A 25,966-nucleotide genomic window follows, 5' to 3' on the forward strand; every position below is an offset into this window, starting at 1 on the left:
AAACGTCCAGGAGCCAAAAGAGCGCAAAATTGCACATATCACACACAAGCAAATTACCTCAGAAAATGGAGGAATGGCGATTTTTGTTTTAAATGGCCCCAGTTTACCAACCTACTTCTGAGCCACCTTCTTTCCGATTCTTAGTACCATTTCGCCGAGAACCCCACTTCAAAGAACGCCCTCCATTTCAATAGGTCCTGTCAATGTAGGTCAGGGCGGCGAACGTGAAAAGTCACTGCAGGCCGCAGCACAAACAGCTCGGGCGGCGAGAATCAAAGGGCAGCCAATTAAACTAATCATAACGTCCCAGTGAACACAAGGAAGCTCACCTGGTACTTCTGGACGGAGGATGCGATTTCCCAGCCCCGCGCAGGCCCTGGTTCTGTAATTACCCTGACCAGAATACTGTGAAATTACTGCTCTGATCTACTAATGGCTGCCAAAATGAAACCGCTGTGGCTTCACGCGAAGAGGTCGGAGCAAGATGGCGCAATTCTTTCTGACAGAGACGACAACTTCTAAAAGCTACTGCCCGGCCGCCATTTTGAAAAGAGTATCAAAGGGGGTCGGGGCCCGGTGGGGGTGGGTGGAGTCCCAATACGAAGTGCAGAACTGCTATTATGGGGACCATCACCATGTAGTACTTTACCAGATGCATGCACATACTAATACAATGGAAAGTAGAAACTCGTGACATGTTATGGCGTAGGAATTATGCAGCGCTGACTGCGCCCATAGCGAAGCACTCCTCGCGAACCCCCAGTTCCTCCAAGAGGCTGGCCAGTTCACGGGCCAGGCATCTGAGCTTGCAGGGCAGCCGGCAACTCGGTCTCTGCAGCCGGGGGCAGCGGTCTCTTCCTGTCGGCCCGGGGTCGGCCGGACAGGCGCTGAAAATCCGCGGGGAGCGGTGGAAAGAGAGCGGCTAGAGCAGGGGAGAGAATCAAGTAGGGAGCCAGAGGGGCCCAGGACAGAGGCGCGTGCCTCACCTCAACCACGCCGGTGTCGTCTCCCATCCACCTGCGGACCTGTTCCTCCAGGCGCGCTCTCTCCTCGGGGGAAGCGGGGGAGACGAGGAGCACATGGCAATGCTGGAAGCAGCTGCCCAGCACCAGATCCCGCAGCGCGTCCAGTCCGGGGCCCCGAGGCGGTCCGTCCAGCACTAGCACCGCTCTGGATTGTCCAGGGTCTCCCACCGGTCCGGTGAGCCCCCGAACGGCGAGTGCACCTGCCCGCAGCAGAGCCCCGACGCCTCCCACGCTCCAGTGCAGGCTCTCGGCGCTTGCAGTGTCCAGAAACACTAACGAGCCCCGAAAACAGGGCAGGACGCACTCCCATGCCTGGGCAGGGGCAGAGGCAGAGGTGAGGGGTGAGGACATTGCCAAGTATACCGAGAGCGGCGACAATCAAAAAGTCCAGGTGACAGCAAAAACAGACGTGTAAAACTGCATACCGCCGCTGTTTTGTCTTTGTACAAGACCAACTTTTCTTAAAATCAAGTTCAAATGTTATAAGGACTGTGAAGGGGGCGTACCTGGGAAAACAAGTCAGGTCCCGGGCCGCGCTGTGATTGGCTGACGTCACAGGGGTGTCCCGGGCCGGCAGCCAATCACAGCGCGGCCCGGGAATGACGTCATGGGGGTGTCCCGGGCCGGCAGCCAATCGCAGCGCGGCCCGGGACAAAGGGGCGGGGCTTAAAAAAAGCACCAGAAACGCCCCCGAATCGCGTTTTCGAGAGAAAGCGCGATTGACAGCCTCTGCCTCCCAATGGCTAGCCTCCATTTATGGAGCTAGCCAATTGGAAACAGAGGCTGTCCTAACCTCACTACTAACAACAAAAGATTTCGACTGAGAGGGGCTTCGCCCCTCGCCAAAAGTCGAAACCTAAAAATGTTTCATATTTAATAGTTTTGTGGTGTTATATGCACTAGTGGTTTGCAATGTTTCTTGGTGTCTGTCATTTCAGATGCCAACTTTTAATTTTATTTTTTTGAACTGAACTATAAACCCAGGATTATCCAGTTTTCTTCTTGTGCATTATTTGTTTACAAGAAGATTGTTATAAATAGTCACTGCGCTGATTGTATTCTAAAATGTAGTTATCTTTTTAGTATATACTTGAAAAAATTCTTCACAAACCTTTCTAAAAGAAAAAGTTCCCATGATAGACTATGTGGCAAGATAGGCTGAAGAAATAATCTGCGGTAGAAATGGCAGTGCTCCTTTAAGAAATAGCACTCATCCAGTAAGGACACTTTTTATGGGATCAAGGAACCACAGGAGAATAGTTCTTAATGTCACTGTCTGGAGCACATTTAGGTTATGGCTTTATTGAAGGTTCCTCTGGACGGGAATTAGGTTTTCGGCAAGGTAACTTTTTCTTTCCAGGAGATATTCATTAATAGTTATCATAACTCAATCGAACAGTAGGCTCATCCCTTACAAATGGGTAGAAAGAAACAGGTGAAAGAAAAACACTCCAACCAAATACAGTCATTAAGAAAGTTTGGCCCAAGTGGGAATCAGCTCTGGAATCTAGATCAAGACAATAAATTCTTTTGGATACTTCTAACTGCAGATTTCTCGGGTGTCTGGCTGGATCCAGAAATGTTCAAGCAGTATCCTTGCACGCCGATGGGTGTCATTGTGCGCCTCAGCATCAACAGCGTTACACTTCCGAAATGACGTAAGGAACCACATAAATGCCCCTCTCCTGCAAGTTGATGTCAGTTCCTTTCTTTCTGTCCCACCAGACCCAGATCTGGAGCTAACCTTTGTCTCTTCACAATACAGATCTCTTCTAATTAACATAAAATACTAGTGTGCAAGGGAAATGTCACTACCTAAAAGTATAGGGTTCAAACCTTGTAGGGATTGTTGCAAGCAAATGTCTGTGACCTATCACCATCAGGTATGCCTATGATGCTTGGGTTTCCAGAACGAATCCAAGGCCTGTTGTGAATGCACCCAAAAGAGTCTGAAGGCCGTCAGGGACTGCCATGTGAAGCTATATGTTACCAAGCAGCAAAAGACCCCACAGGTTGATCGGTTGAGGTCGAAAGGAAGGTTCCATTCCCACTCCCAAGGTTGTTCAAGCTACCAGTCTTCATTGTCAAAGTCCTCGGGTAAATCAGAAAAAAAGTGCAAGAAATCCAAGTCGTACTCTGCCCCTTCCCATGACTTTCAGAGTTTAGGGAAGAAGGAACTTGGGCACCAACGTGCCTCTCAGTCTCATTCCTGAATGCAGTCTCCTCCAGAGGCAATTCGGAATCATATCCTACTGCATGCCGCATGCCAGGGTCCATCAGTGACACCGACACAAATCCAAGAATTTTGTACGGCAATGCGGTGTCTTTTTGGTATACTATCAGCTCCCTTTGGTCCCCAAGGAACCGCGAGGTCCTCTACCTGGAACACCGCTGGCAGGTCTGCCCTCTGCACTAGCTGAAACCTCTGGACCACACCGGCTTCGGAGCCAACTTTCATCCTAGTGCAACAATCTGTGTCAGACTATCTAGCATCAATGCTGATTCTGATGCTGTTGACGTTCCTGCAAACTGTTGGAGTTTGACACATTGCCCTTGCAATGTGTCAAACCCTTGAAGCCCTTGAAGTGTGGCTCACCGGTTAGAGGAGGCAGTCCCTGATGCAGAGGTCAGACCCGGGACCAGGGTTCAATCCCCGACGCGGCAGGGTCTTGAGCTCAAAATGTCCACGGACTTGATAATTCTCGCCTCGGTGCCTACTCGAATCGTGGGTTCACACTCTGCAACTCTGGGCAATAGCTTGCTTAATCTCCACTACGGCCCCACCACGATGGGATGCCTGGTCTTCACCTTGAGGATGCCCAGTAGGGGTAATCTCGCAGGGAAAGGCCAGGACGGGTTCCCAAAGCAAGCGCCTTGAGACCTTACTGTGAAAAGGCGCTATATAAGAACGTATGATTTACGATTTACAACAACTAGTATGAGGAGCTACAGGATGTCAGTGGCTTGGATGATTCTCCAGAGTCTGGCCTAAGTCATCCCCCCTCCTTTCCTGCCACTGAGGATAGCACCTCCTTCACAGTGGTGTTGTTGAGGGTGGAGAAAGTCCTGGACCTCCAATTTCCCACCTTGAAGGTAAAAACCTATTCGCTCATGGAGGTCCTACAACCAGGACAGACAAATACAGAGCTTCTTCATCATCGAAGTCCCCAGAGCAAAAAATCCAAGCTAGAGTCTGCCCCTTCCCGTGACTTTTGAAGACTAAGGAAGGAGCAAGGGCATCAATGTGCTCTCGATCACAAATTCGATACCCTTCAGAGCCAGTTCCAAATCTTGTGCTGATGCATCCCACATGCCAGAGTATAACGACGATGCCATAGCACATCCAAGAATTTTGTAGACTACTTTAATGCCCTTCTGATCTCAGCAAATGAGTCCTCGTTGAGTAGACCCCAAGTAGTCCAAGACACTGTGGCCCGCCTTGTCTAGAATGCCCCTGCCAGAAGAGCCACTCTCCCTCTTCTACAACAGCTGCACTGGCTCCCAATACGCAAACGGAACAAATTTAACATATGCTGTATTGTGCATAAAGCACTAAACCGCAAAGGTCCTGGCTATCTTGCAGAAAAATGTCATCAATACCGGCCACCCAGACCCTTACGTCAGGAGATAAATCTTTACTCCTTGTTCCGCCTTTCAAAAAATTGCGCTAGGGTTGGAAAGCTTTCTTTCACCTAGCCTCGTCTTTTGGAATCAACTCCCCATTCATCTTCGGGGATGTACGGCATTACGACGCGTACTGTTACAACGCGTGCCGTTACAACGCGGCTTTTTCAACGCAAGTCGTTACCACGACTTGCGTTGGAGGGGGTGCGGACTTAGGAATTTTTTAATTTACTATTCCAACACCAGCCTACGTACAGTAGGGAAGGTGTTGGATAGTAAATTAAAAAAATCCTTGTCCTGCAGCGCCCTCCAGCGCAAGTTGTGGTAACGACTTGCGTTGAAAAGACCGCGTTGTAACGGCACGGCGGTGTAACAGCCGCGTCGTAAAGGCTGTTCACCATCTTCGGCAATGCCCTGATCACCTATTCAGAAGGCTCCTCAAAGCTGCACTGTTCTAAAAGCTTTCTCTCTCTATGGCGTACTGCAGCTCCTCCATAGAGCGGAGATACCCCTTTGGAGGTGATTCGGGTGCTTTATAAATATTAAATATCAAAGAGCACTTTGCTTTTATAGTGTACGCACCAAAGGACATAGGGAGGAGGTTCAGCTCTTTGTGGGCTTTGCAGGAGCAAGGAAAGGTAAGGTAGTGCAATAAATGAACTATCTCTTGTTGTATTGTTTTCTGTATAAAGATAAAGATCTGCTGTGCACTGGATAAAAAGCGGCCCTAGAAGGCTTACAGGTTCATTCCACCAGAACAGGGTGACTGTTCTGGACATTTGTCAGTGCCCCATAGGCTTCAGTGCATATTTTCACGAATCACCACTGCCTTGACATACCGATCCATCGAGGGGGTATTTTACCTGTTTGGTCCTTCTGGGTTATTTGTTCTGAGCCAATACACAGACCTACCACCTTGAGAGATACTGCTATGGTGTCTATTAACAAGGTGAGGAATCTGCAGTTAGATGTATCTTTCAGAAAAACAAGTTACTTATCTTTGTTTATCATATTTTTGGTAGATACTCTGTCTAATCACAAATTCCTCACTGACCCTCCTGCCTTACCTGTTTTGTGAGCTGGACTCTTTTCCATCTAAAAAGGTTCCAATCTAGAGAACAATGGCTATGCCAATCTGCTGATAGGAATGTGCGTCCAAGGGCATGGACAGCCTAGAAGGCGACTGACATCAGCTGGCATGGGTAGCACCTATATACAGTGTGGAACAGCATCAATGCTGAGCATCACAACACTGCCTATCAAATGCAAAAGTACTACTTTTAAGTTTCTGGATCCATTCTGCCACCTGGAAAATATTTGCAAGTTGAAGAATCGGTGTCTAGATAGAATACGCACCAGTAATATTGTTGCCAAAAGTAACTTGCTCATCTGGCCACTCTGAGCAACAGGAACCTAGACATCCTATGCCAAAAGAGGGCTACCAGAATCAGATCCACCTTCTCCCTCCAAAGGTGTGTTAACAACCTTGTGAGTAATGTATACGGAGGGAAGGTGTACAGAAGTAGAGGAGGCCAAAGAAAGGTTAGAACATCTGTCCCCAACAACCCTTTTCCTGGATTCTAGATAGGAATGTGGTGAGCAAATTATTCTCTGCAGTGGCAAAAAGTTCCAATTGAGAATTCTCGGCCCTTTTTACATATTTGCTTGAAACTATGAGATACCAGACTGAATTCATTGAAAGGAAATCTGTCTGCTAGAATATTGTCTTTCCCCCTAACGTGAGTTGCTGAAATGGAGATTAAATGATTCTCGGTCCCACTGGCTACTGCTAAAATTTAGGCATCTAAGGTTCAAGAACCTGTTCCTGACTGTTTGTTGAGGAAAGATTTTGTTGTTTTTGTGTCTGTCCTCATCATTATCACTTGATTCTGAAGAAGAGGAGAAGTGCATGGAACACTGCCCTCTTCTCCTTCCAATTTGAAGAATGCCTGACTCCTCTAGAAGCCATCTCCCCTGTACCACCTGAGGCCCCAAGGAAGCATCCCACACTGTGCGGCTTATGTCTGTAGTTAGAAGGAATGAAGACTGCATACCTAATGGAATTCACCTGACTAACCTTGAAGGTTTCACCCACCAATGTAATTCTTTCCAGAAAACGTTCATTACTGCTAGCAGATCCTCCAGGTTCTGCAATGCTTGATCCCGTTCTTCAATGCATGGTGTACTTAAGTAGACAAATGAAGACAAGCCCAAAGTACCTCAAGACACACAAGACAAACAGAACTAAAAAGGGACTTTGTAGAACCTTACAGAGATATTCCTTGTCCCATACAAAAGCCCTGGTACCATTCATGTAACTTTGAGTATGGAGCAATTCGGTCATAGAAGCGGACTTCTGTTTTCCTAGGATGTGCAGCAAAAGTAGAATTGTATGTGCTCTTGTCTGTTGCAGTATTACTAGTCCTGAATGCATCAGAAAACAGGTTCCTATATATATATATTAGGCCTTGTGTTAGAATCAATTGAGATGCCTTACGATTGATTAGGAACCCATGACTCATGATACTTCTGTATGCTTCTGGACTATGGCTCTTTAAAATGAGAGTTAGAAAATCAGCTGGTGAGGGATGAATCAATATCTCTTTGCTGTAAAGGAGAGCTACAGCTGTTGCCAACCCCTTTTATGAACACCCTCATAGAGGATTTCAGGACAAAAGGAGAACGCAGAATTGCCAAAGTTGACCCTTACAACAAAATCACCAAATTTTGGAAGAGAAGGTAGAATTGGGACCTGAAGGTAAGCATCATTGAGGTCCAATGCTGTCACCCATTCTCCTTGATTCACTATTGGACGTATACACTGCAAGCTCTTCATTGTGAATCAAGTCTTATTTAGGAGCTGGCTCAGACTCTGTAGACTGATTTTCAATCTAAAATCTTTGGATGATTTTTGCACCACAAACACATTGAAATACAAAGTAGTCCTTGTTGAGGCTTTGAGACAAGGCAAATGGAACTCTTTTTCCAACAGGTATGAACCAAAGTCAGATACTGTACAAGATAGTTAGAATAGGTGAGATGTATCAGACCTCAATGTGGGGGGATTTAATCGAAATCCAAAGCTTACACCTTTTCTGTTATTTACATGATCCGAGCATCTGAAATGTGTTCGTGTCATATCTGTTGATACAATGAAAGGTGGCCCCTACCGTTATTTCGGCATAATCAGGAATGCTTCTTAGGCTTTGGATGAGGAGGAGGAGGCGTTTGACCTCGAAATAAAACGATTTGATGAAGCTTGTTTTTACCAACTTGAAAATTAAATCCCCACTGCTACTTTTCTTGGGTGATCTGCATGTTGGATCTGGTTTGATCCGAGTCTTGAACAACTGAGCATTCTTCTGATTCATAGAAGTTCTGTGAGGCAAATACTCAAGCGGATGCCCAAACAACCTGTTATCGGAAAAAGACATGAAGTAGTCCAGCCTTCTGAGCTTCTTTCACCTCCAATCCCTAAGGTAAAGAGGTGATGGGCTGCAATATTAGATACAGTTGGGAAGGCTGAGGCCTTTAACATGTCACAGTAGACATCTGATAAGAATCGTGCTTGCATTTCCATATTTAAAAATAATTGTGAACAATCCACACTTTCCAGAATGGCTGCCATAATGATCTGAAAGTCATTTACATGGGACTGGATTGCACACACTGCATAAAGAGCTGCCCTCACAGCGAGATCTAGACATGCAACCCCCTTCTTTAAAGAAGCCTCTACTCTGGGGTCCACTGGGGTGTCTACCGATGCATCATCAGTGGTAATAGTAGATTGCCCAGCCAGATTTGCCATGATCGGATCCTTTTTGACAGTCTATGCCAACTCCATTTGCCCCGAGCTATAGGATACACGAGTGTGAAAAATTTGCAAAGTCTGCCTTTTTCCATTGTCTATCAAGCAGATCCATTATCCCCGTAATGATTGACAGAGAAGTAGGGGGATGAAACTGTAGTACTGAAAAAGCCCTGTACTGGTACTAAGCAACTTCTCCTCCATAGAAATATGCAAATGACTCCCCAAATACCTGGAAACTGGGACAGGAACAGACTAATTTGCATACAGCCAGGTTCTGAAACTGGGATGGTGCAGTGAGCTAAAAAACGGTGTTGGATCTAGCCCTGATCTCTTGACTGGGTGAGAGTATTCTGCTTAATTCAGAGACTCTGTCCTTCACCACCCCTTGTTGTAAATAATTTTGTCCACCCTAAGCGTGGAAGGGTATACTCAGACATGAGTCCCTTGCTCATTGCACCATCAGGATTCAAGCAAGCCGGGCCGAAGACGGCTGTAATGCCAGAAACCGGTCCCCGGAAGCTTGTTTCCTTCCCAGTGTAAGAATTGGCTTTTGTAGTTTGGTTTGCCCTGTTCCCATCATGCACTGGGACAGGAACCGACTAATTTGCATACAGCCAGGTTCTGAAACTGGGATGGTGCAGTGAGCTAAAAAACGGTGTTGGATCTAGCCCTGATCTCTTGACTGGGTGAGAGTATTCTGCTTAATTCAGAGACTCTGTCCTTCACCACCCCTTGTTGTAAATAATTTTGTCCACCCTAAGCGTGGAAGGGTATACTCAGATGTGAGTCCCTTGCTCATTGCACCATCAGGATTCAAGCAAGCCGGGCCGAAGACGGCTGAAATGCCAGAAACCGGTCCCCGGAAGCTTGTTTCCTTCCCAGTGTAAGAATTGGCTTTTGTAGTTTGGTTTGCCCTGTTCCCATCATGCACTGGGACAGGAACAGACTAATTTACATACAGCCAGGTTCTGAAACTGGGATGGTGCAGTGAGCTAAAAAACGGTGTTGGATCTAGCCCTGATCTCTTGACTGGGTGAGAGTATTCTGCTTAATTCAGAGACTCTGTCCTTCACCACCCCTTGTTGTAAATAATTTTGTCCACCCTAAGCGTGGAAGGGTATACTCAGACATGAGTCCCTTGCTCATTGCACCATCAGGATTCAAGCAAGCCGGGCCGAAGACGGCTGTAATGCCAGAAACCGGTCCCCGGAAGCTTGTTTCCTTCCCAGTGTAAGAATTGGCTTTTGTAGTTTGGTTTGCCCTGTTCCCATCATGCACTGGGACAGGAACAGACTAATTTGCATACAGCCAGGTTCTGAAACTGGGATGGTGCAGTGAGCTAAAAAACGGTGTTGGATCTAGCCCTGATCTCTTGACTGGGTGAGAGTATTCTGCTTAATTCAGAGACTCTGTCCTTCACCACCCCTTGTTGTAAATAGGTATGAGGAGGTAACACGTTTCTGGCCTTATGTCTCCAATATTGCAGGCACTTTTATGGCAGTTCTGTGGCCATTTTATTAATAAGCATAGAAGTGGTGGGTGCCTATGAACTTATGTGTTTAAAAACAGAGAAGCTAAAAACCCTAATACAGAATTTCAGAACTAAAGTAAAAGCTAATATCAAACAAACCGTAAAGTAAAAACGTCATCTTCTCGTTGTTTAATTTTAACCCACCCCCTTTTCTTTTTAAAAGCCCCAAAAAAAACGCGAATTCGTAAAGCTTCTAGGCTAGAGTATATGTTCTATGGTGAGGAGCATTAACCTCTACATTAAATATGAATTAATGTGTCAATATGAAACATGTATTCATTGTCATGCTGCCAGTTTTCTTACACAAAGCTGTTTAGGCAGCCAAAGAATTGCCACCTTGCTTCCATGTTATTTCATCATCAATAACGATATGCAACACTCCTTATTACCCACATATGGGTCCAACAGAAGCCATCATTACTGACAAGGTCTATGTACATTTGCATTGCCCTTTCCGGAGATGTTACAGGTCATACCATAGCCACATGACAATCATCTATCATCGAAACCATTTTGTTCTATTCTTCTGGCTCTGATCATAAGAGGCTTTAGACGAGGGCCATGGTATGTGCTTCAGGCAAGAGAATTTGAGACAAAATAGTCAGCGTGTATGCCACAAAATTCAGCTTCACAAACAATCTAGGAATTATTGGCCACAAGATCCAAATGGGAAACCAACTCCCAAAAAATAGGAGTTACCCTGATACATTTTTTTTATTTGTGAGTCTGCCATGTCTGTAAAATCAATTTATTTTCAAGATGGTTATTTTGTCTCTTGTCTTGCAGGTAGGATTGCTGGACTATGCCCCAATGAGTACAGGTGACCTTAGTCCTGAACAAGAAAAAGACCTTGAGGTGGCCCGCGCTGGCGCTCTGGCACTCTGGAGCTGCAGTAAAAGCAGAAGGAATAAAGATGCAATACGGAAGGCTGGAGGCATTCCTCTTCTTGCTCGGCTGCTAAAGTCCTCGAATGCAAGCATTCTTATTCCAGTAGTGGGGACATTGCAGGAATGTGCTTCTGAGGTAATTTTTGAAAAGGGCGTCTCCATCTTTAATGATATTTATAACATAGACATGCTATTATTACGAAGGATGACTCCTAATATAGATTGGTCAATCACGATTTTGCAAGAAGCTTTTTATTTTTATTTTATTTTAGGTACTTTTCTTTTTTTTGTATCTCGCAATTTATGCAAATAAGTCTGTTAGAATTTAAAATGCATTCATTACGTACGCCTTCAACCAATGATGCGTTCACATTTCTTAAAGTGTGCGTGCTACAGTTCCTAATTTTCCATAAATAATGTTCTCCTTTTTGCAACATACCATAATTCGACAGTGTAATAGAACAACTCTGTTTTTGTGGTCCTGTGTACCACATTGGTTTCCCCAGAATGGTGCGGTGTGAATTGTGTTATAGGAAGAGACTCGAGAACTTTTGCAATGCACAATGTTTTAATCAAACATTCCACAACACTTCTGCAAGACTGTAACATTGAGGGTAGGGAAAGTATGCATTTTCCCGCCTTTTTGACTAGGCCGAGGGGGAATTGATATTACACCCCAACGCTAGTTCCATTTCTACCTGTCAGAATGTGAGAGCACAGAGAGAAGTTGGCGTCAGGGGATAATGATCTTCTTGTAAAGGCAAAGCTGTGCTTCTGCCATGCTGAGTAAATATTCTGTGCCACATCAATGAGGCAATGTTTGCGCATTCATGTAATCGGATGTGTGGGGAAATACGTTTATAAAAACAGCAGGAGGCTGGATAATGTAGTGTATTGAACCAACCAGACAAATATTGTAACTGACCTGCTCAATAAAACTGTCCCATATTATGTACCGTATGACCAATTTTCACGTGATGCTTCTGCACAACACTGAAAGCAAGCGCTGGTATCCGTCCTCGTAGGTCTAAACAAAACTATCAGTTTGACTAAAGCATAAACGTTTTCGTCTGCATTAATCCATTTTTATATTTTGACTGTCTTACCGGCCTTTCCCTTACTTATTCATGTTATATTATGTGAAAAAAATAAGTAACAACTAGCATATTTCGATATTAATTTGAGCAGTGAATTTCATTTCACTCTTAGATATGCACATCTGCAGGTCATTAAGTGAAATCCCATCATGTCTTTAGAGTCGAGCCTGCGAGAGCATGCACGAGCGCATGTGTCTCACTTATGAGACGCTGTTGTTTAGAAAAGGGGCTTGGAGCCTGCCCATTGATTACGATTCGTTGGCTGCAGGGTCACTTCTTCATTGCTGCCTCCTAATTGGAAAGCGCAGTCCAGGACTCACTTCCTATTTCTTATCTGGTCCACAGACTAATCACATATTGTTATTTCTTAATTTGTGCCTCTCCGCTGCTCGCCCTGTAATTCAAGTACTTTTTTTTGCTTTTTAGCCTGTGTTGCTTTTTTCCCCACCCCACCACTTCTCCTTGTTGCTGAACCTCCTTGTCCCGCCACTGCCCAAACTGTGATTGAGTTTTAAAAAAAAAATAGTTTTTACTGTTTGTACGTGTTGTTGTTTGGCCTGTGTTGCTTCCTTTCTTTTGCTTGCCGAAAGATCTGGGTGTCGCCTATGAACATTGGTAATTGCGCTAAAAAGTGTGACACTCCCCTTCTCTGATGCCACACCTTAACTCCAATTTTACAGGTTTCCAACATGTTTTTTTTATTACAATTGCAACGCTTCTTGGCAGCTATAGCAGTAGGAGAGTTTGATGACGTCGGCTGTGGTCAGTTGTCTGGACTTTGCCTCTTTTAGCATCATTTGTGCTTCCATCTGCTGACTAGCACCATCTGGCTTGTACTTTTTTCAAGAGCAGGTCACTTCCTGTGCCTCCATCACCCGCTCCTTTTATTATTGTCATCTCTCCACCATCGTTGCTTGTTTGTCCAAGCTAACACCCGATCTCCCATCTCCGTTTCTTCTCCCCATCACCAACAAAAGGAAAAAAGCACTATGTATAGGCCAGTGCTGACCACTTCATAGAGCTTTTTTAAACTGTCTCTTTATCCACCCCTGGCCCGTCCATTCAGTCCTACTTGATTGCCAAAGCAATAGTATGCCCATGGGGGATACCGATTGGCTTTGCCAAAGTTTGTTTTACTAGGCCAGCTATCCTTCTGTAGAGATACTGGCCTGGCAGTCATGGCTAAAACCACCTACAATCACACAAAGAAGACCTACTTTAAATATTTTTCTGTTGTAAAAAATAGATTCAGTAAAGGAAACACATCACTTTCTGTTAGCATTTATGTGTAAACGTGAGAAAGACGAAATACATATTTTTTGTGGCCGGGGAGGCTAGTGAGCTCAAGCTTCAGGGTGACCAATTGTCCAGCTTCTTTCACCTTAAACTAGGCAGGTCAGTAAAATGGATATGTTGAATTGAAAAAGCATCTATGGGCTACATGGATTACATATGTACCCTACTGCCACCAACCTACAAGAAGATGTGCTTTTGATTATTGCATTAGCTATTCAGCATTGTTCTATGTTGGGAGACGTGTTAAAATTTTTAGTTACTTTGTATGTGAAGATTTGGTATTTAATCACAAATTGGGGATGGGTTACGTGGGTGGGGGTTGAAAAAGTGATGCTTCAAATAAATCATTCTAGCATCTGAGCATCCTTTTTGTTGTCATGCCAAACTTAGTTAAGGAAAGGTATCACAACTATAGAAGCTACCCATAAACCTAGTAAGAATAGGGTACGTAATAATCAAAAGCAACACGATTCCTTCTAGGTTTTATTAATGAAGAACAATCAATAACAATAGTTGATTGTCCATTAATCCAATGAAATACATTATGATGTCAATGTTTAGAGATCGGACATTTGTACAGTAATCTTTTATGTTCAAAGATACATTAAGAATCTCCAGTATTGGGGTGTCTTTCATAGATTCACATGCCTGAATCATTCCCCGTCGTCGGAGTGGGAGTCCCACGGTACATAAAAAAGCAATAATTTGCGTATAAGAAACTAAAACTCTTGGCAATAACCAACCAGGAAGTAAAGTAGTCCTAAGCTACAGTGTAAAAAACTTCCACACTCATGACTATCCTAGTCATTTTGTATAGACCAAACTGCAGCCAATCAGGCGTCCGCACCCACCAGAATGTTCTCCCAAGAGGCTCAGGCTCTCAGATTCTCTACCGCACGTCGTGTGAAGGGAGTCTCCCTGAGCTCTGCTCAGTACTTCTCAACCTGACCGGTTTTTACCTATTTTTTGAATGTCTTCTTCAAAATCTCTCTTCAGACCATGTGAGTCTTGTGGGAAGCTTAGGCTTTTTAAAGAAGATCCCCACAAAAAAGGCATGTATTGCCTGTATCCAGACCAGGGACAGGGAAGGTCGTCTTCTACTATGATTACAGAAGATCAAGGACCAGGATAATCCTCTATCTGAGGTAGGAAGTTTGGCTTCGGGGTCTTCTATTTCCTCCAGAAAGACGAAGATTGAGGAAGAGGTACCTTCTCCTGGAGCTAAGGTGTTGAGAAAAGCTAAGGATGAAATGAAATGAAAATGAATTTTGTAAAGCGCAGATAGCTGCCCGGGGCGTCCAAGCGCTGAGTGCTAACAGTGTGTTGTCAGCTGAAATAGTGAGCAGAACAGAAACAACTATTTATTAAACAAAAAAGCCTGGCCGCATTCAGGGAGAAAGAGCGACCTCCTGATCTGGACCTTTTCAAGCTTGCCTTCCTCCTCTACCGCAAAAAAGGCTTTTCCACCTCCAAAATCTGGACTTAATACGCCCCCGAGAAAGTCTGCTAAGTCTTTAGCATCTAAAAGACTGTCACAGAAAAGTTTGCCTCAGAAAAAGACCTCGTCGACGACTGCATCGTCGACGGCTTCTCCGTCGACGAATACCGTCTATGACGTTTCCTCCACGTCGACGGTTACTTTCCCATCGCCAAGAACTAAAATGGTAATGTCGTCGGCTTCCTCACCGTCGATGATGGTCTTAGTTTCAGTGAGACCCATCTCGTCGACAAAGATGTTGCCTTCAAGCGCCGACGCTCCTTCGTCGTCGTAGACTAAAAGGATGTCGTCGACGAGCGTATCGTCGACGAAGCTTAGCCCGTTGACGAAAGTCATCCCGTCGACGGGTTCCTCGTCGATGGAAATCACCTTGCCATAGAGGACCTCACCGTCGACGAGAACTCCATCATCGTCGACGGCTACGTAGTCGACGAGAATTCCACTGTCATCGACAGCTGCATCGTCTACAAAAATTCCACTGTCGTCGACGGCTTCGTCGCCGACGAAGACTACATCATCGTCGAAGACTTCATCGACGAAGATTGCCTCGTCGTCGAAAACATCGTCGACATTGTTAGCCTCGTCGACGAAGATCAGTGTCTCATCGTCAGCCACAGTTCATACAACATCCCCGTCGACGATACTGTCGACGGTTTGTCCGTCAACACCTCTCCTTTCTTCATGCACAGATTTGCAAGTTTGGTCTGCTGCTCCGTCTGCTGCCTCCCTTACCCCTCCGTCTACGGGGGTTTTCTTATTACAAAGAAGAGGCTCTTCTCTAACGGCTCTATCATCGTTGAAATTACCTGAGCAGCTCCTAGATTCAGAAGAAGAGGAGGATGGACAATCTGACGAGGATGACAGATTTCGGGCGGCCAGAAGTCCTTCAGAACTGCTGATAAAGTTTCAGGAGGATGATCAGGATGAAGAACAACTTCCTGAGTCTATAGATCCAAACCCTCCAGCGGTGCCAACAGCACAGATGCCATTGGATCTCCTTAACAATCTACAATATATGTTGAACGACTATTACCGCCGGTTCCCTCCATCTGAATCTGCGGAGTCGCTTCCTGCAACACCAATGCCTCAAACACCAGCTTCAACCTTAACCCCTTCAGTGCTAATGACAAGGGTAACTCGTCATGGAGTTTCCATTGATTTCAATGGAAATTACATGGGAATGTTGGGCATGGCTTAGCATCCAAGTGGTTAAGAATCCCAAGACAATCTTCTACAACACCAGCACCTGACGTACGTTCCACAATTCCACCTTCTCCGGCACAATCTCACCATACGCAGGGAGATATAACCACTGATGATGACAGAGAGGAAAGAGAGGTGGATGATAAATCTGTATTGTCGGAGTGAGACGATTACCAGACGCAAACCCCATCACCTACCCCTCCTCATACTGCGGACTCTCCACCTGTGGACATTGGGGGATTCCATCTCGTAATGGAAAGAGCAACAAAAAGGTTTCAGATTGCTATGGAAACTAAACAGGACGATTGCTTTTTGTATGACTTTAAAGATCAGCCACAAAGACAAGTAAAAACAATCCCAATTATAGATTTCATTTGGAAGGATGGCCTAAAAATCATGTCAACTCCAAATTCGTTACCCGCAGTATTACCTCGTGTAGACAAAAGGTATAAAGCACCTCTCACATCACCTGCATGCCTTATAGGACAAGTTAAGACAGAGTCGGTTGTCACTCAAGCAGCCCAGAGACGAGCCAGAAACCCGTCCTCACAAGTTCCACCTGATAGAGAGGGCAGACGTCTGGACTCTATTGGTAAAAAGGTGTCGACGATAGCTGCAACTACAATAAGTGCGACAAACTCCCTAGCAATACTAGGGAGATATGATAGACGGATGTGGTCGGATATTTCACCATATCTTGAAAAGCTTCCGGAACCAGAAAGATCAGAAGCTAAGAAGGTACTACATGAAGGAGAGTGCGTTTCTGCGGAGATGATTGATGCAGCCGTAGATGTGGCGTCTACAGGCTTCCGACAATTGTCAGGTGCAGCAGTACTGAGAAGGCAGGGTTGGCTGAAGTCAACATCCTTTTGCCAGGAGGTCCAGGCAAAAATAATAGATATACCTTACGATGGAGAATTTCTATTTGGCAAGCACATTGATGAGGCCTTGCAGGCAATAAAGAAAGATACTGAAACTACAACGCTCATACCAATCTTCACAAGGCACCCAGCGATACCAGCCACATAAGCAACAAACATACGGACAGCGAGGCAACAACTTTTCGCAAGGAAAAAGAAAGTCCTCTTATCGGGGACGGGATTCTTCCAAAAGGCAATGAGACCTGCCACCTGCCACCACCTCTGCCCATACCAAGGTCAAAAGTTGGAGGAAGAATATCCCATTACTTCTCAAATTGGTCCAAAATTACTACGGACAAATTGGTCCTGGATGTAGTGGCCAGAGGACACGCCTTAGAATTTGTCAAAACCTCTCCAAATTCACCGCCAAGTGGTCCACGACTGGCTCACCTCAAGGAGCAGTTCTCCCAAATAAATATAATGATTCGGAAAGGTGCAATCGAAAAAGTTCCTCAATTGCAGAAGGGAAGAGGTTTCTATTCGAGGTTCTTCCTCATACGAAAAAAGTCAGGGGAATGGCGCCCGATCCTCGACCTGCGTGCCCTCAACAAATACCTCAAAAAACTGTCCTTTTGGATGTTAACACTGCCTATCGCTGTTCCAATCTCTGGGACTCTCAATCAATTTCAAGAAATCTCATCTTGTTCCATCACATAGGGTATTGTTTCTGAGAGCCATATTAGACACTCGGTTCACTCAAGCCTTTGTCTCAAAAGAAAGACAACTCAAGATTTGCAACATGGCTCTCAGCTTGCAGAAAAAAGAGTACGTTTCAGTACAACTGTTCAAGTCATTCCTAGGGATGCTATCATCCTGCATCCCTCTCATACCCATCTGCCGTTTTCTGATGAGACCTTTTCAAGAGGAACTCAACCTCCAATGGGTACAGGTCTCGGGGTCGTTCGACGGCAGGATCACCATAACTTACCGCATGAGAGAAGCTTTTCTTTGGTGGGTTCAAAAGAAAAACCTACAAGTAGGGCGTTCCTTCCTTTCGGAAGTTCCAAGGTATACCATCACCATGGATGCCTCCCTGGAAGGATGGGGGCACTCCTACAGGGAATGACTGTCAATGGAAAATGGAATACACATCAAAAGAAATGGCACATAAATCTACTAGAGTTGAGAGCAATTTTTCTGGCCTTGAAATCCTTTCGAACAGTAAAACAAGGATCCACAGTTCTAATCAAGACAGACAATACAACAAGTATGCATTACTTAAACAAACAAGGGGGCACAACACCGGCCTCTCTTTCTCAGCAGGCCCAGGAGATTTGGAGTTGGGCTCTGGATCACAGGATAAATCTATCGGCAGTGCACGTTCCAGGTATATCCAATGTGTTTGCGGACTCTCTCAGCAGAACTACAGCGTCAAATCACGAATGGGAACTCCATCAACCGACTCTGAACAGAGTCTTTCGAGAGTGGGGTCATCCCGACCTGGAGTTGCTTGCAACAAATCAGAACCGCAAATGCCTTAACTTTGCAAGCTGGATTCCCCACAAGGACTCTTGCTGGGATGCACTTTTGATGAACTGGTTTCAGATATATGCATACGCCTTTCCGGCAATTCCTTTGGTTCCCAGGGTCATTAGAAAAATGAAACAGCAACCATGTCGCCTCATCCTCATTGCGCCCAGGTGGCCTCGCCAGTATTGGTTCACCAAGGTTCTACTTGTCTCGGAGTGCAGTCCCATACAACTTCAACCAATACCGAATCTAATGACAATACAGGAGGGTCGAATTTGTCATCCGGACCCAGCGTCCTTGAAATTATCAGCTTGGCTCCTAAACACGTTGAGTTTGCCCATCTAGATATCTCAGAGGATTGTCAGGAAGTTTTAGCCAATGCTAGAGCGCCTGCTACTTTTAAGACATACAAACTTAAATAGAAATGGTTCTGTGCCTGGTGTCTCAGACAATTTACATCCGCTCCATGCTAAACCAGAGCAGATCTTACCGTTCTTTCTTCAATTGGCTAAATCTGGCTTGTTTCATGCCACATTGAAGGTGGTTTTGGCGGCCATTTCCAGGTTCCGTCAAGATGGCTCTAATTCTCTGTACTCCACAAGAATAATTCAACAATTCTTCAAAGGTCTATTCCGAATGTTCCCTCCTGTTCGGCGTCCACCTCCTTCCTGGTACTTGAATGTTGTGCTCTCCCAACTCATGCGCCACCCCTTTGAACCTATTCATAAGGTGGATCTCAAATTCCTTTCCTGGAAGGTTTCTCTTCTTCTAGCACTGACATCGGCACGTAGAGTCAGTGACATTCAAGCATTTACTATCAAGTTTTACAATTCACTTCAAATTCATCGGTGCTTCGTACCAATCCAAGCTACATGCCTAAAGTTCCATCTGACTTTCATCTTAACGAGCCAGTAATTCTAAAAACATTCTTTCCTAATCCGCAAACGGTAGCGGAGAAGGCCTTGCATTCCCTTGACATAAGTAAATGTCCTCTCATCACATCTGCAGAGCGGCAACTTGGTTCAGCAAGCATGCCTTCACCAAGCACTATTGCTTAGATGCTGCCAGCGATGCAGATACTTCAGTGGGGTGAGCAGTGCTTCGCAATCTTTTTAAATAAGGTGAGCCTCTGTTCTCCCTCCTCCTCTATGCTCTTTTAGACCCTTATTTTACATGCGATTCTTGTTTGCAAAGCATGCATATGCACTATGATATAATGAGCGTCTATGAGCAGGATGGTGTGTACTGCTATCTACTCTGATTCAGGCATGTGAATCTATGAAAGACACCCCAATACTGGAGAAGAACAATAGTTACTTACCTGTAATCTGTGGTTCTCCAGTATTGGTGTCTTTCATAGATTCACATGCACCCGCCCACCTCCCCTCAGAGGCTCCTCAGGTGATAGCCTGAGCCTCTGGGGAGAACATTCTGGTGGGTGCTGATGCCTGATTGGCTGCAGTTTGGTCTATACAAAATGACTAGGATAGTCATGAGTGTGGAAGTTATTTACACTGTAGCTTAGGGCTACTTTACTTCCTGGTTGGTTATTGCCAAGAGTTTTAGTTTCTTATATGCAAATTATTGCTTTTTTATGTACCGTGGGACTCCCACTCCGACGACGGGCAATGATTCAGGCATGTGAATCTATGAAAGACACCAATACTGGAGAACCACAGATTACAGGTAAGTAATTATTGTTCATCTCAAAATCAAAATTCATACAAAAAAATCTATAAAAAAGATAATAGCAATGGCACTCTGTGAAGTAATGTGATCACATGGTGAAGGTGAGTACATTAAAAAAAGGAGCTTGAGTGATCATAGAAAGGCAGTAGATAATGGGATGTTCAATAACAGGGCTAATACATCAAATAAACATAATAAGGGAAGAATCCATTATTAATTAAATGGCCCCTGATTGACCAATTTCTTGATAACATGTTTTATTATGCCTGCTATTGTTGACAACGTTTCATCCTGTAGGGGAATTTATGAGTCATCATCAGGACATAAAACATTTTTCAGAGCAAGAGTAGATTCCAATTAAATTGTAAAGGAATGTCCTCAGGGCTAAAGTGGCACGGCCCTAGATTCAGGGAAGTACAGAAAAAGCAATATTCAGTGCTAGCAGTTTATAAGGCTTGAATGAGTCATAGGAGAAGCCAGTTCGCAGCTGAACATTGGTAATGGACTAGGCAACGATAGTGGGTCATAATAAATTCATTCCTTTGGCCGTACGCGGCAGACCGAATCTTCCCTTCACCGAGTCCTCCTAGCAAACCATAAGAGACTGACTTTCTCAACCAGTGCATCCAAGAAAGAATTTTTCTTGCTTGGATGTGCTGTCAGAGAGACTGTCTCTTGTCTAAATTAGAGGATGCTCAAAAATTATACCTGCAAGGAACACATTGTTAGATGCGAACACAGAAGACTGGGCACTATGGGGCCTATTCACAAAGGTACATTTACAGGTGTAAATTTACTCAGATGTAATTCTACTCCTAAATTGTGTAAGTCTGCACTTTTTGTATATTCTCCATTTCTGAGTGTAAATTTACATCTAAGGGTAGACTTACATATCCCCATCAGTTCACAGAATGGAGACATCTAAGACCAGATTTACAAGTGCAAAGTTACTACCAGTAATTTTTCACACGTAGTTGACGATCTCGGCCAGTGTGGCAGAGATCTCCCTATAGGAAAGTCCGGGTAAAATAATAAAGTATATTAATTAAAAAATGTAAAAAAAGAAGATATATTTTTATATAAAATTGACATATAAAATAAATTACAATAATTATTTTTACCTAGAACTAATAAAATAAAATCTTAAAACAAAACACATTAACTACTCAAATTAAATGTTTTTAAATAATTAAAGAAAATATAGTCATTTGTTTATATAAATATTAACCTTTAGACAAAATAAAACTACCCTCATTAGCATGTTGATTTTAATTACTATTTAGTACATTTAATTTAAAGTTGTGTTGACTTAATATGAATATTTTTAAAGTTGAAAAATGTAATTTAATGTTTTTGTAATAAACAAGTTGAGTGAGACCTGCAGTACGATGTCGGTGGCTGTTGTTCGGCAGCGGTCCAGTAGTAGCCTTTGTTTTTTTTTTTTACAAAAATTCTTGAAAAGTTTTTTTGTGCCAGTTTTTATTGTTAGGCTGGAGGTGTACACTTTGACACTTATCAAAGGCCACCAGGACCTCAGGGGCATCACTTGGGAGGGCAGGACTCACTTCAGGAGAAGAGCCACCTGCACAGTCCCGGGCAAGTCTAGTGGAACTGGTCAGCTGGACTCTTCAGGAAGGTGGGCATCTTGCAGCTTTTTTATCCTGGTAGCTTAACCGAAGGCTAGCTAACTTGCCCTTGGAGTCCACTCTTCTGTCCTGGGTTCAAGTGGGAGCAGGCCCAGCGGTTGGGGCCTCCCTGCATAGATTACAGTAGATGGAGTCATCTTTGTGACATCCTTCATACGTGTTCCTCAGGTCAAACAGTGTTCCAAAGAAGGTATCCAGGGAAGTACAATGCAATGCCACTTGTATGCCTGGCACTAGCTAGTGGATAGGCAAGGCTCCCTGTCTAACAGGGAAAACATTCAGAGAGGTAATCCTACCCACTTTTACATCACATTCTGGGGGTTTGGTCCTAAACAATCCCCAATGCCCTGCTCTGACAAAATCCAACATAACAGAATCTTTCTTCCCTTGGTCAGAGCTCAGAACATAACTGTGAGATGTGGCTAGAAGAAATGAGGAACTCCCCATGGCAAACCAGTTCTTGAACAGTGTTTCCCCCACTGGGATGGGTGCCACTCTGGTTACTTGCACAATGGCAGGGACAGGCATCGGTGTGAGCTACATCTGCTTGTGAAGGGGATTGCCCCTTTGAAGCTTGTGCATTGGTGGGCACATCCCCTAGGCCATCATGTCAGGAGAAATTCACACCTCCTTTTACCCAAGGCCTTTTGTTCCTTCACCTGGGAGCCATTTACCCCTCCCTAAAGGCTGCCAGGTGACAGTTGGCAATTAATTCTTAAAGCCTATTAGCTAACCTTCTAAAAGTGGAAATTTCAAAATAGGAATTTAAAATCTGACTTAACCATCAGATTGGATTTAAAATTCCTATTAATTTGACACCTTGATCCATGGTTACAGCTATCTCCATACTGAACTTATGTATTATAAGGTGTTATAATGCAATTCATTGCTTTTCTATGGGAGTAGCAGCCTTGCCACAGTAAAAAACTACTTTGGGAATTTTTCAGTGACTGGACATGTATAACTTAAGAACACACCTCCTACTTTTCAATTACTATACTCTCTGCCTTATTAGGGACCTACCTTAGGGGTACTTATCAGTATTTAAAGGGAATATTTTGGCCTGGCAGAAGGTTATTTTGCCAGGTTGAATTTGCAGTTATACAACTACACATTCAGGCTGATGGGCAGGTCTGAAGACATGCTTTACTTAATAACTTTATTGGTGGTACAATAGGTGCTGCAGTTCACTAGTGACATTTAATCATATACTAGGGACTTGCAGGTAAGTTAAATATGCCAATCAGGAATTAGCAGGTTGTACACATATTTAATGGGTCAGAGCACATGAACCGGGGCTGATTGGCAGAAGCCCACTGCAACAAAGTCAGAAACCAGCAAAATCATTAAAAAATGCGAGGAGGGGTTGATCATGCAATAAATGTCTTTCCTTACATTATGTAAAGATAATTATGGGAGATACATACTTTGGATGTACCTTCAGGAGGACAAAACTAGCAGATTCTTCGTGTGGGAGACAATCAAAGAGTGGGCGAATCCCACATTTGTTAACTTTTTGAACAGACAAGGTGGGTTTTAAGAACTAATTTCATGACTTCTACCCTGTACTAAATGCTGCCAACACAGTTAAGGGTGATCAACATATGTTCTGAGCCCTCCTTCGCTATTACCTTACGGCTGAAATGGGATGTCTCCAGAGGTTACGATGGTGACATTTGTAAGCAACAGATCCCTGGAGCCCTGAAAAACATTGCCAGAGGCATATTGTCTAGTAGGGAGGGTTTGAGAATAGAGCTTTATTGGGAATTTTGAAGCAGTTTATTACTGTACCTAATGTTCTTCCACATTGTAGCCTTGGATAGGTTTTCCATGCCCGGGTCCTTAGAATAGCTTTTATTCTGATGGCTACTTCTAAATGCAGAATCCTCACATTGTGAATAATTCTCAGTGGTAGGACTGGAAACATTTAGAGAAAGTCTCCTGCATGCTGGTAGGTGGCATCATGCGGCTTCTCACCAATGTCACTCTGCTCCAGAAGTGATGAGCGAAACAGCATCTAAATGCCACCCATGAGCACTGGTGTAAGTTCCTCTCTTTCCACATGTTTTTATGTGGATCTGGAACTTCCCCCTGATGTTGGACCATGCATTGTTTGACTATATTTATCTAGTGTGCAAGGGAAGTATCACCTTCTAAAACCACAGGACTGAAACCATGCAGGGACTGTCATAAACAGATAGCTGTAACACCATCACGGTTCATTGACACAACAACGATGTAGTAAATATCGATGTAAAAAATATTGAGTAAAACATATTGACTCCTATACTTCAACAGATAAGTACAAAAATATAGACAAAAAATATTGATGTTAAAAATATAGATGTATAATATATTGACTTTTATATGAATATAAAATAGAATAATATATATTAAATATAATTTTAACAAAATAAAATAAATGTAATATACATTTTAATAGAATATAACAAATAAACTTAATAAAAAAATATAAACACACAAGCATAACAATTTATACATATATATTTACTTTAAAACAAATAATAAACTATTATTTTTAAATAATGTTAAAAGTTTACAATTATATAAAAATTAAAAAAATATATGAATGATTTAAAATATAAAAAACAAAAGTCTATAATAAATGTAAACATTAAAAAAAAAAATTGAACCTAAATTTAACAGTACAATGAGTGCAACAGTAGTAAAAGTGCTGGATGGCGGAGGGGTAAAAATAACTATTCCCACTCCAGTGAATGCAACAGTAGGATAAGTTTTGGATAGCGGAGCAGTAACATTTTTTATTCCCACTCTGGTGAGTGCAACAGTAGGGTAAGTATTGGATAGAGGAGGGATAAAAATTACTATTCCAACTCTAGTGAGTGCAACAGTAGGGAAAGTGTTGGATAGCAAATGGGCAAAATGTATTATTCCCACTCCAGTGAGTGCAGCAGTAGGGAAAGTGCTGGATAGGGGAGGGGTAAAAATTACTATTCCCACTCCAGTAAGTGCAACAGTAGGGAAAGTGTTGCTTTACAACCCACTCCAGTGAGTGCAACATTAGGGAACGTGCTGGATAGCGGAAGGGTAAAAAAAAAATATATATATATATATTTAAAAAGTTAAGCTATTATAAAATAAATATACAATATGTAATTTTTTTAATCAAATATATTAAATACATATTTAGAAAATATATGATAATATTAATTACAAATAACAAAAACCTACAAATATTATATAAAATAAAATAATAAATAAATAAATTAAAAATATATATATATTAAACTAGAAAATATTTACAAACAAAAACATTAGTACATACATGTATTATTTTATTTCCTACCCTATAACACCACACTAATAACAAAATACGTCAACATTTTAAATTAAATTAACTTCCATAATTAATAAACAATTAAAAAATATTAATAAAAAAATAAAAAAACATTAATTGACTACACACACTTAAACACTTTGGGGGTCATTATGATGGTGGAAGGACCGCCACCGCCAGGCCGGTGGTGGCGGTCCTTCCGCCATCACCAAGCTCATTACCCACAGCCAAATTAGGATGGCGGTGGGTATCGTGGCAGATGCAAAGTCCGTCCGCCGCTTTTCCACCAAAGGCATTCGCACTGATTGCCTGGCAGACAGTGCAGGGCCCCTGAAATGGTGGCAGTGCCTAGCAGGCACCGACCACCAGATCAGGATGTAAGTTTAGGATGGACTTTCCATAGCGGCATCGCTGCCATGGAAAGGCTGGCAGGGATTGGGTTTGGGGGCCCGTTGCGTGCCCCTCCTTGTGTGATTGCGGGGTCGCTGCACTGGAGGGTTACGCATGGTAGCACCCTCATTTGCATGCACCAAGTGGCAGGCACCGCGTGGTGCCTGACATGTAGTGCAGGGACATGCTGTGCACGCACTTTTCACAATGCGTGCTTTGCTGCAGCCAGCAGCACTGCCCGCAATGTGATAAGCCCAGGATGCGCCTGCCAGTATGGTGGGCACATCCTAATGGCAGTGGTGGGACCGCCGCATGTCTGGCGGGTGGTCCCAAACACCGTTACAATGGCGGGCAGACCTATTCTGCTCGCCATCGTAATCAGCCCCTATAATATCCACAACACACTCCTAAATTAAACTATAAAATAATAAAACACTATTACAACAATTTCATTTATTTAAAATCTTTATTCGATCTATTAAAAAAAGAACATAAGAGCACAAATGCATCATATCAAACCGTTAAAAAGACTGTAACACTATTACAACTTATTTTTAAAT

The 25,966-nt window shown here is 43.5% G+C and overlaps 1 protein-coding gene across 2 annotated transcripts in view; it reads left to right on the forward strand.

Annotated features, from left to right (window-relative positions):
- ODAD2 (outer dynein arm docking complex subunit 2) overlaps nucleotides 1-25,966 on the forward strand; it is a 1,353,572-nt gene that overhangs the window by 966,559 nt on the left and 361,047 nt on the right. For both annotated transcript variants that reach the window (XM_078663397.1, XM_078663398.1), the window contains one exon: nucleotides 10,778-11,014. In XM_078663397.1, the coding sequence (XP_078519523.1) occupies nucleotides 10,778-11,014 (237 nt within the window). The remainder of the gene's footprint in view (nucleotides 1-10,777; nucleotides 11,015-25,966) is intronic.

The sequence above is a fragment of the Lissotriton helveticus genome, chromosome 10 (assembly GCF_964261635.1).
Source record: "Lissotriton helveticus chromosome 10, aLisHel1.1, whole genome shotgun sequence".
NCBI lineage: Eukaryota > Metazoa > Chordata > Amphibia > Caudata > Salamandridae > Lissotriton > Lissotriton helveticus.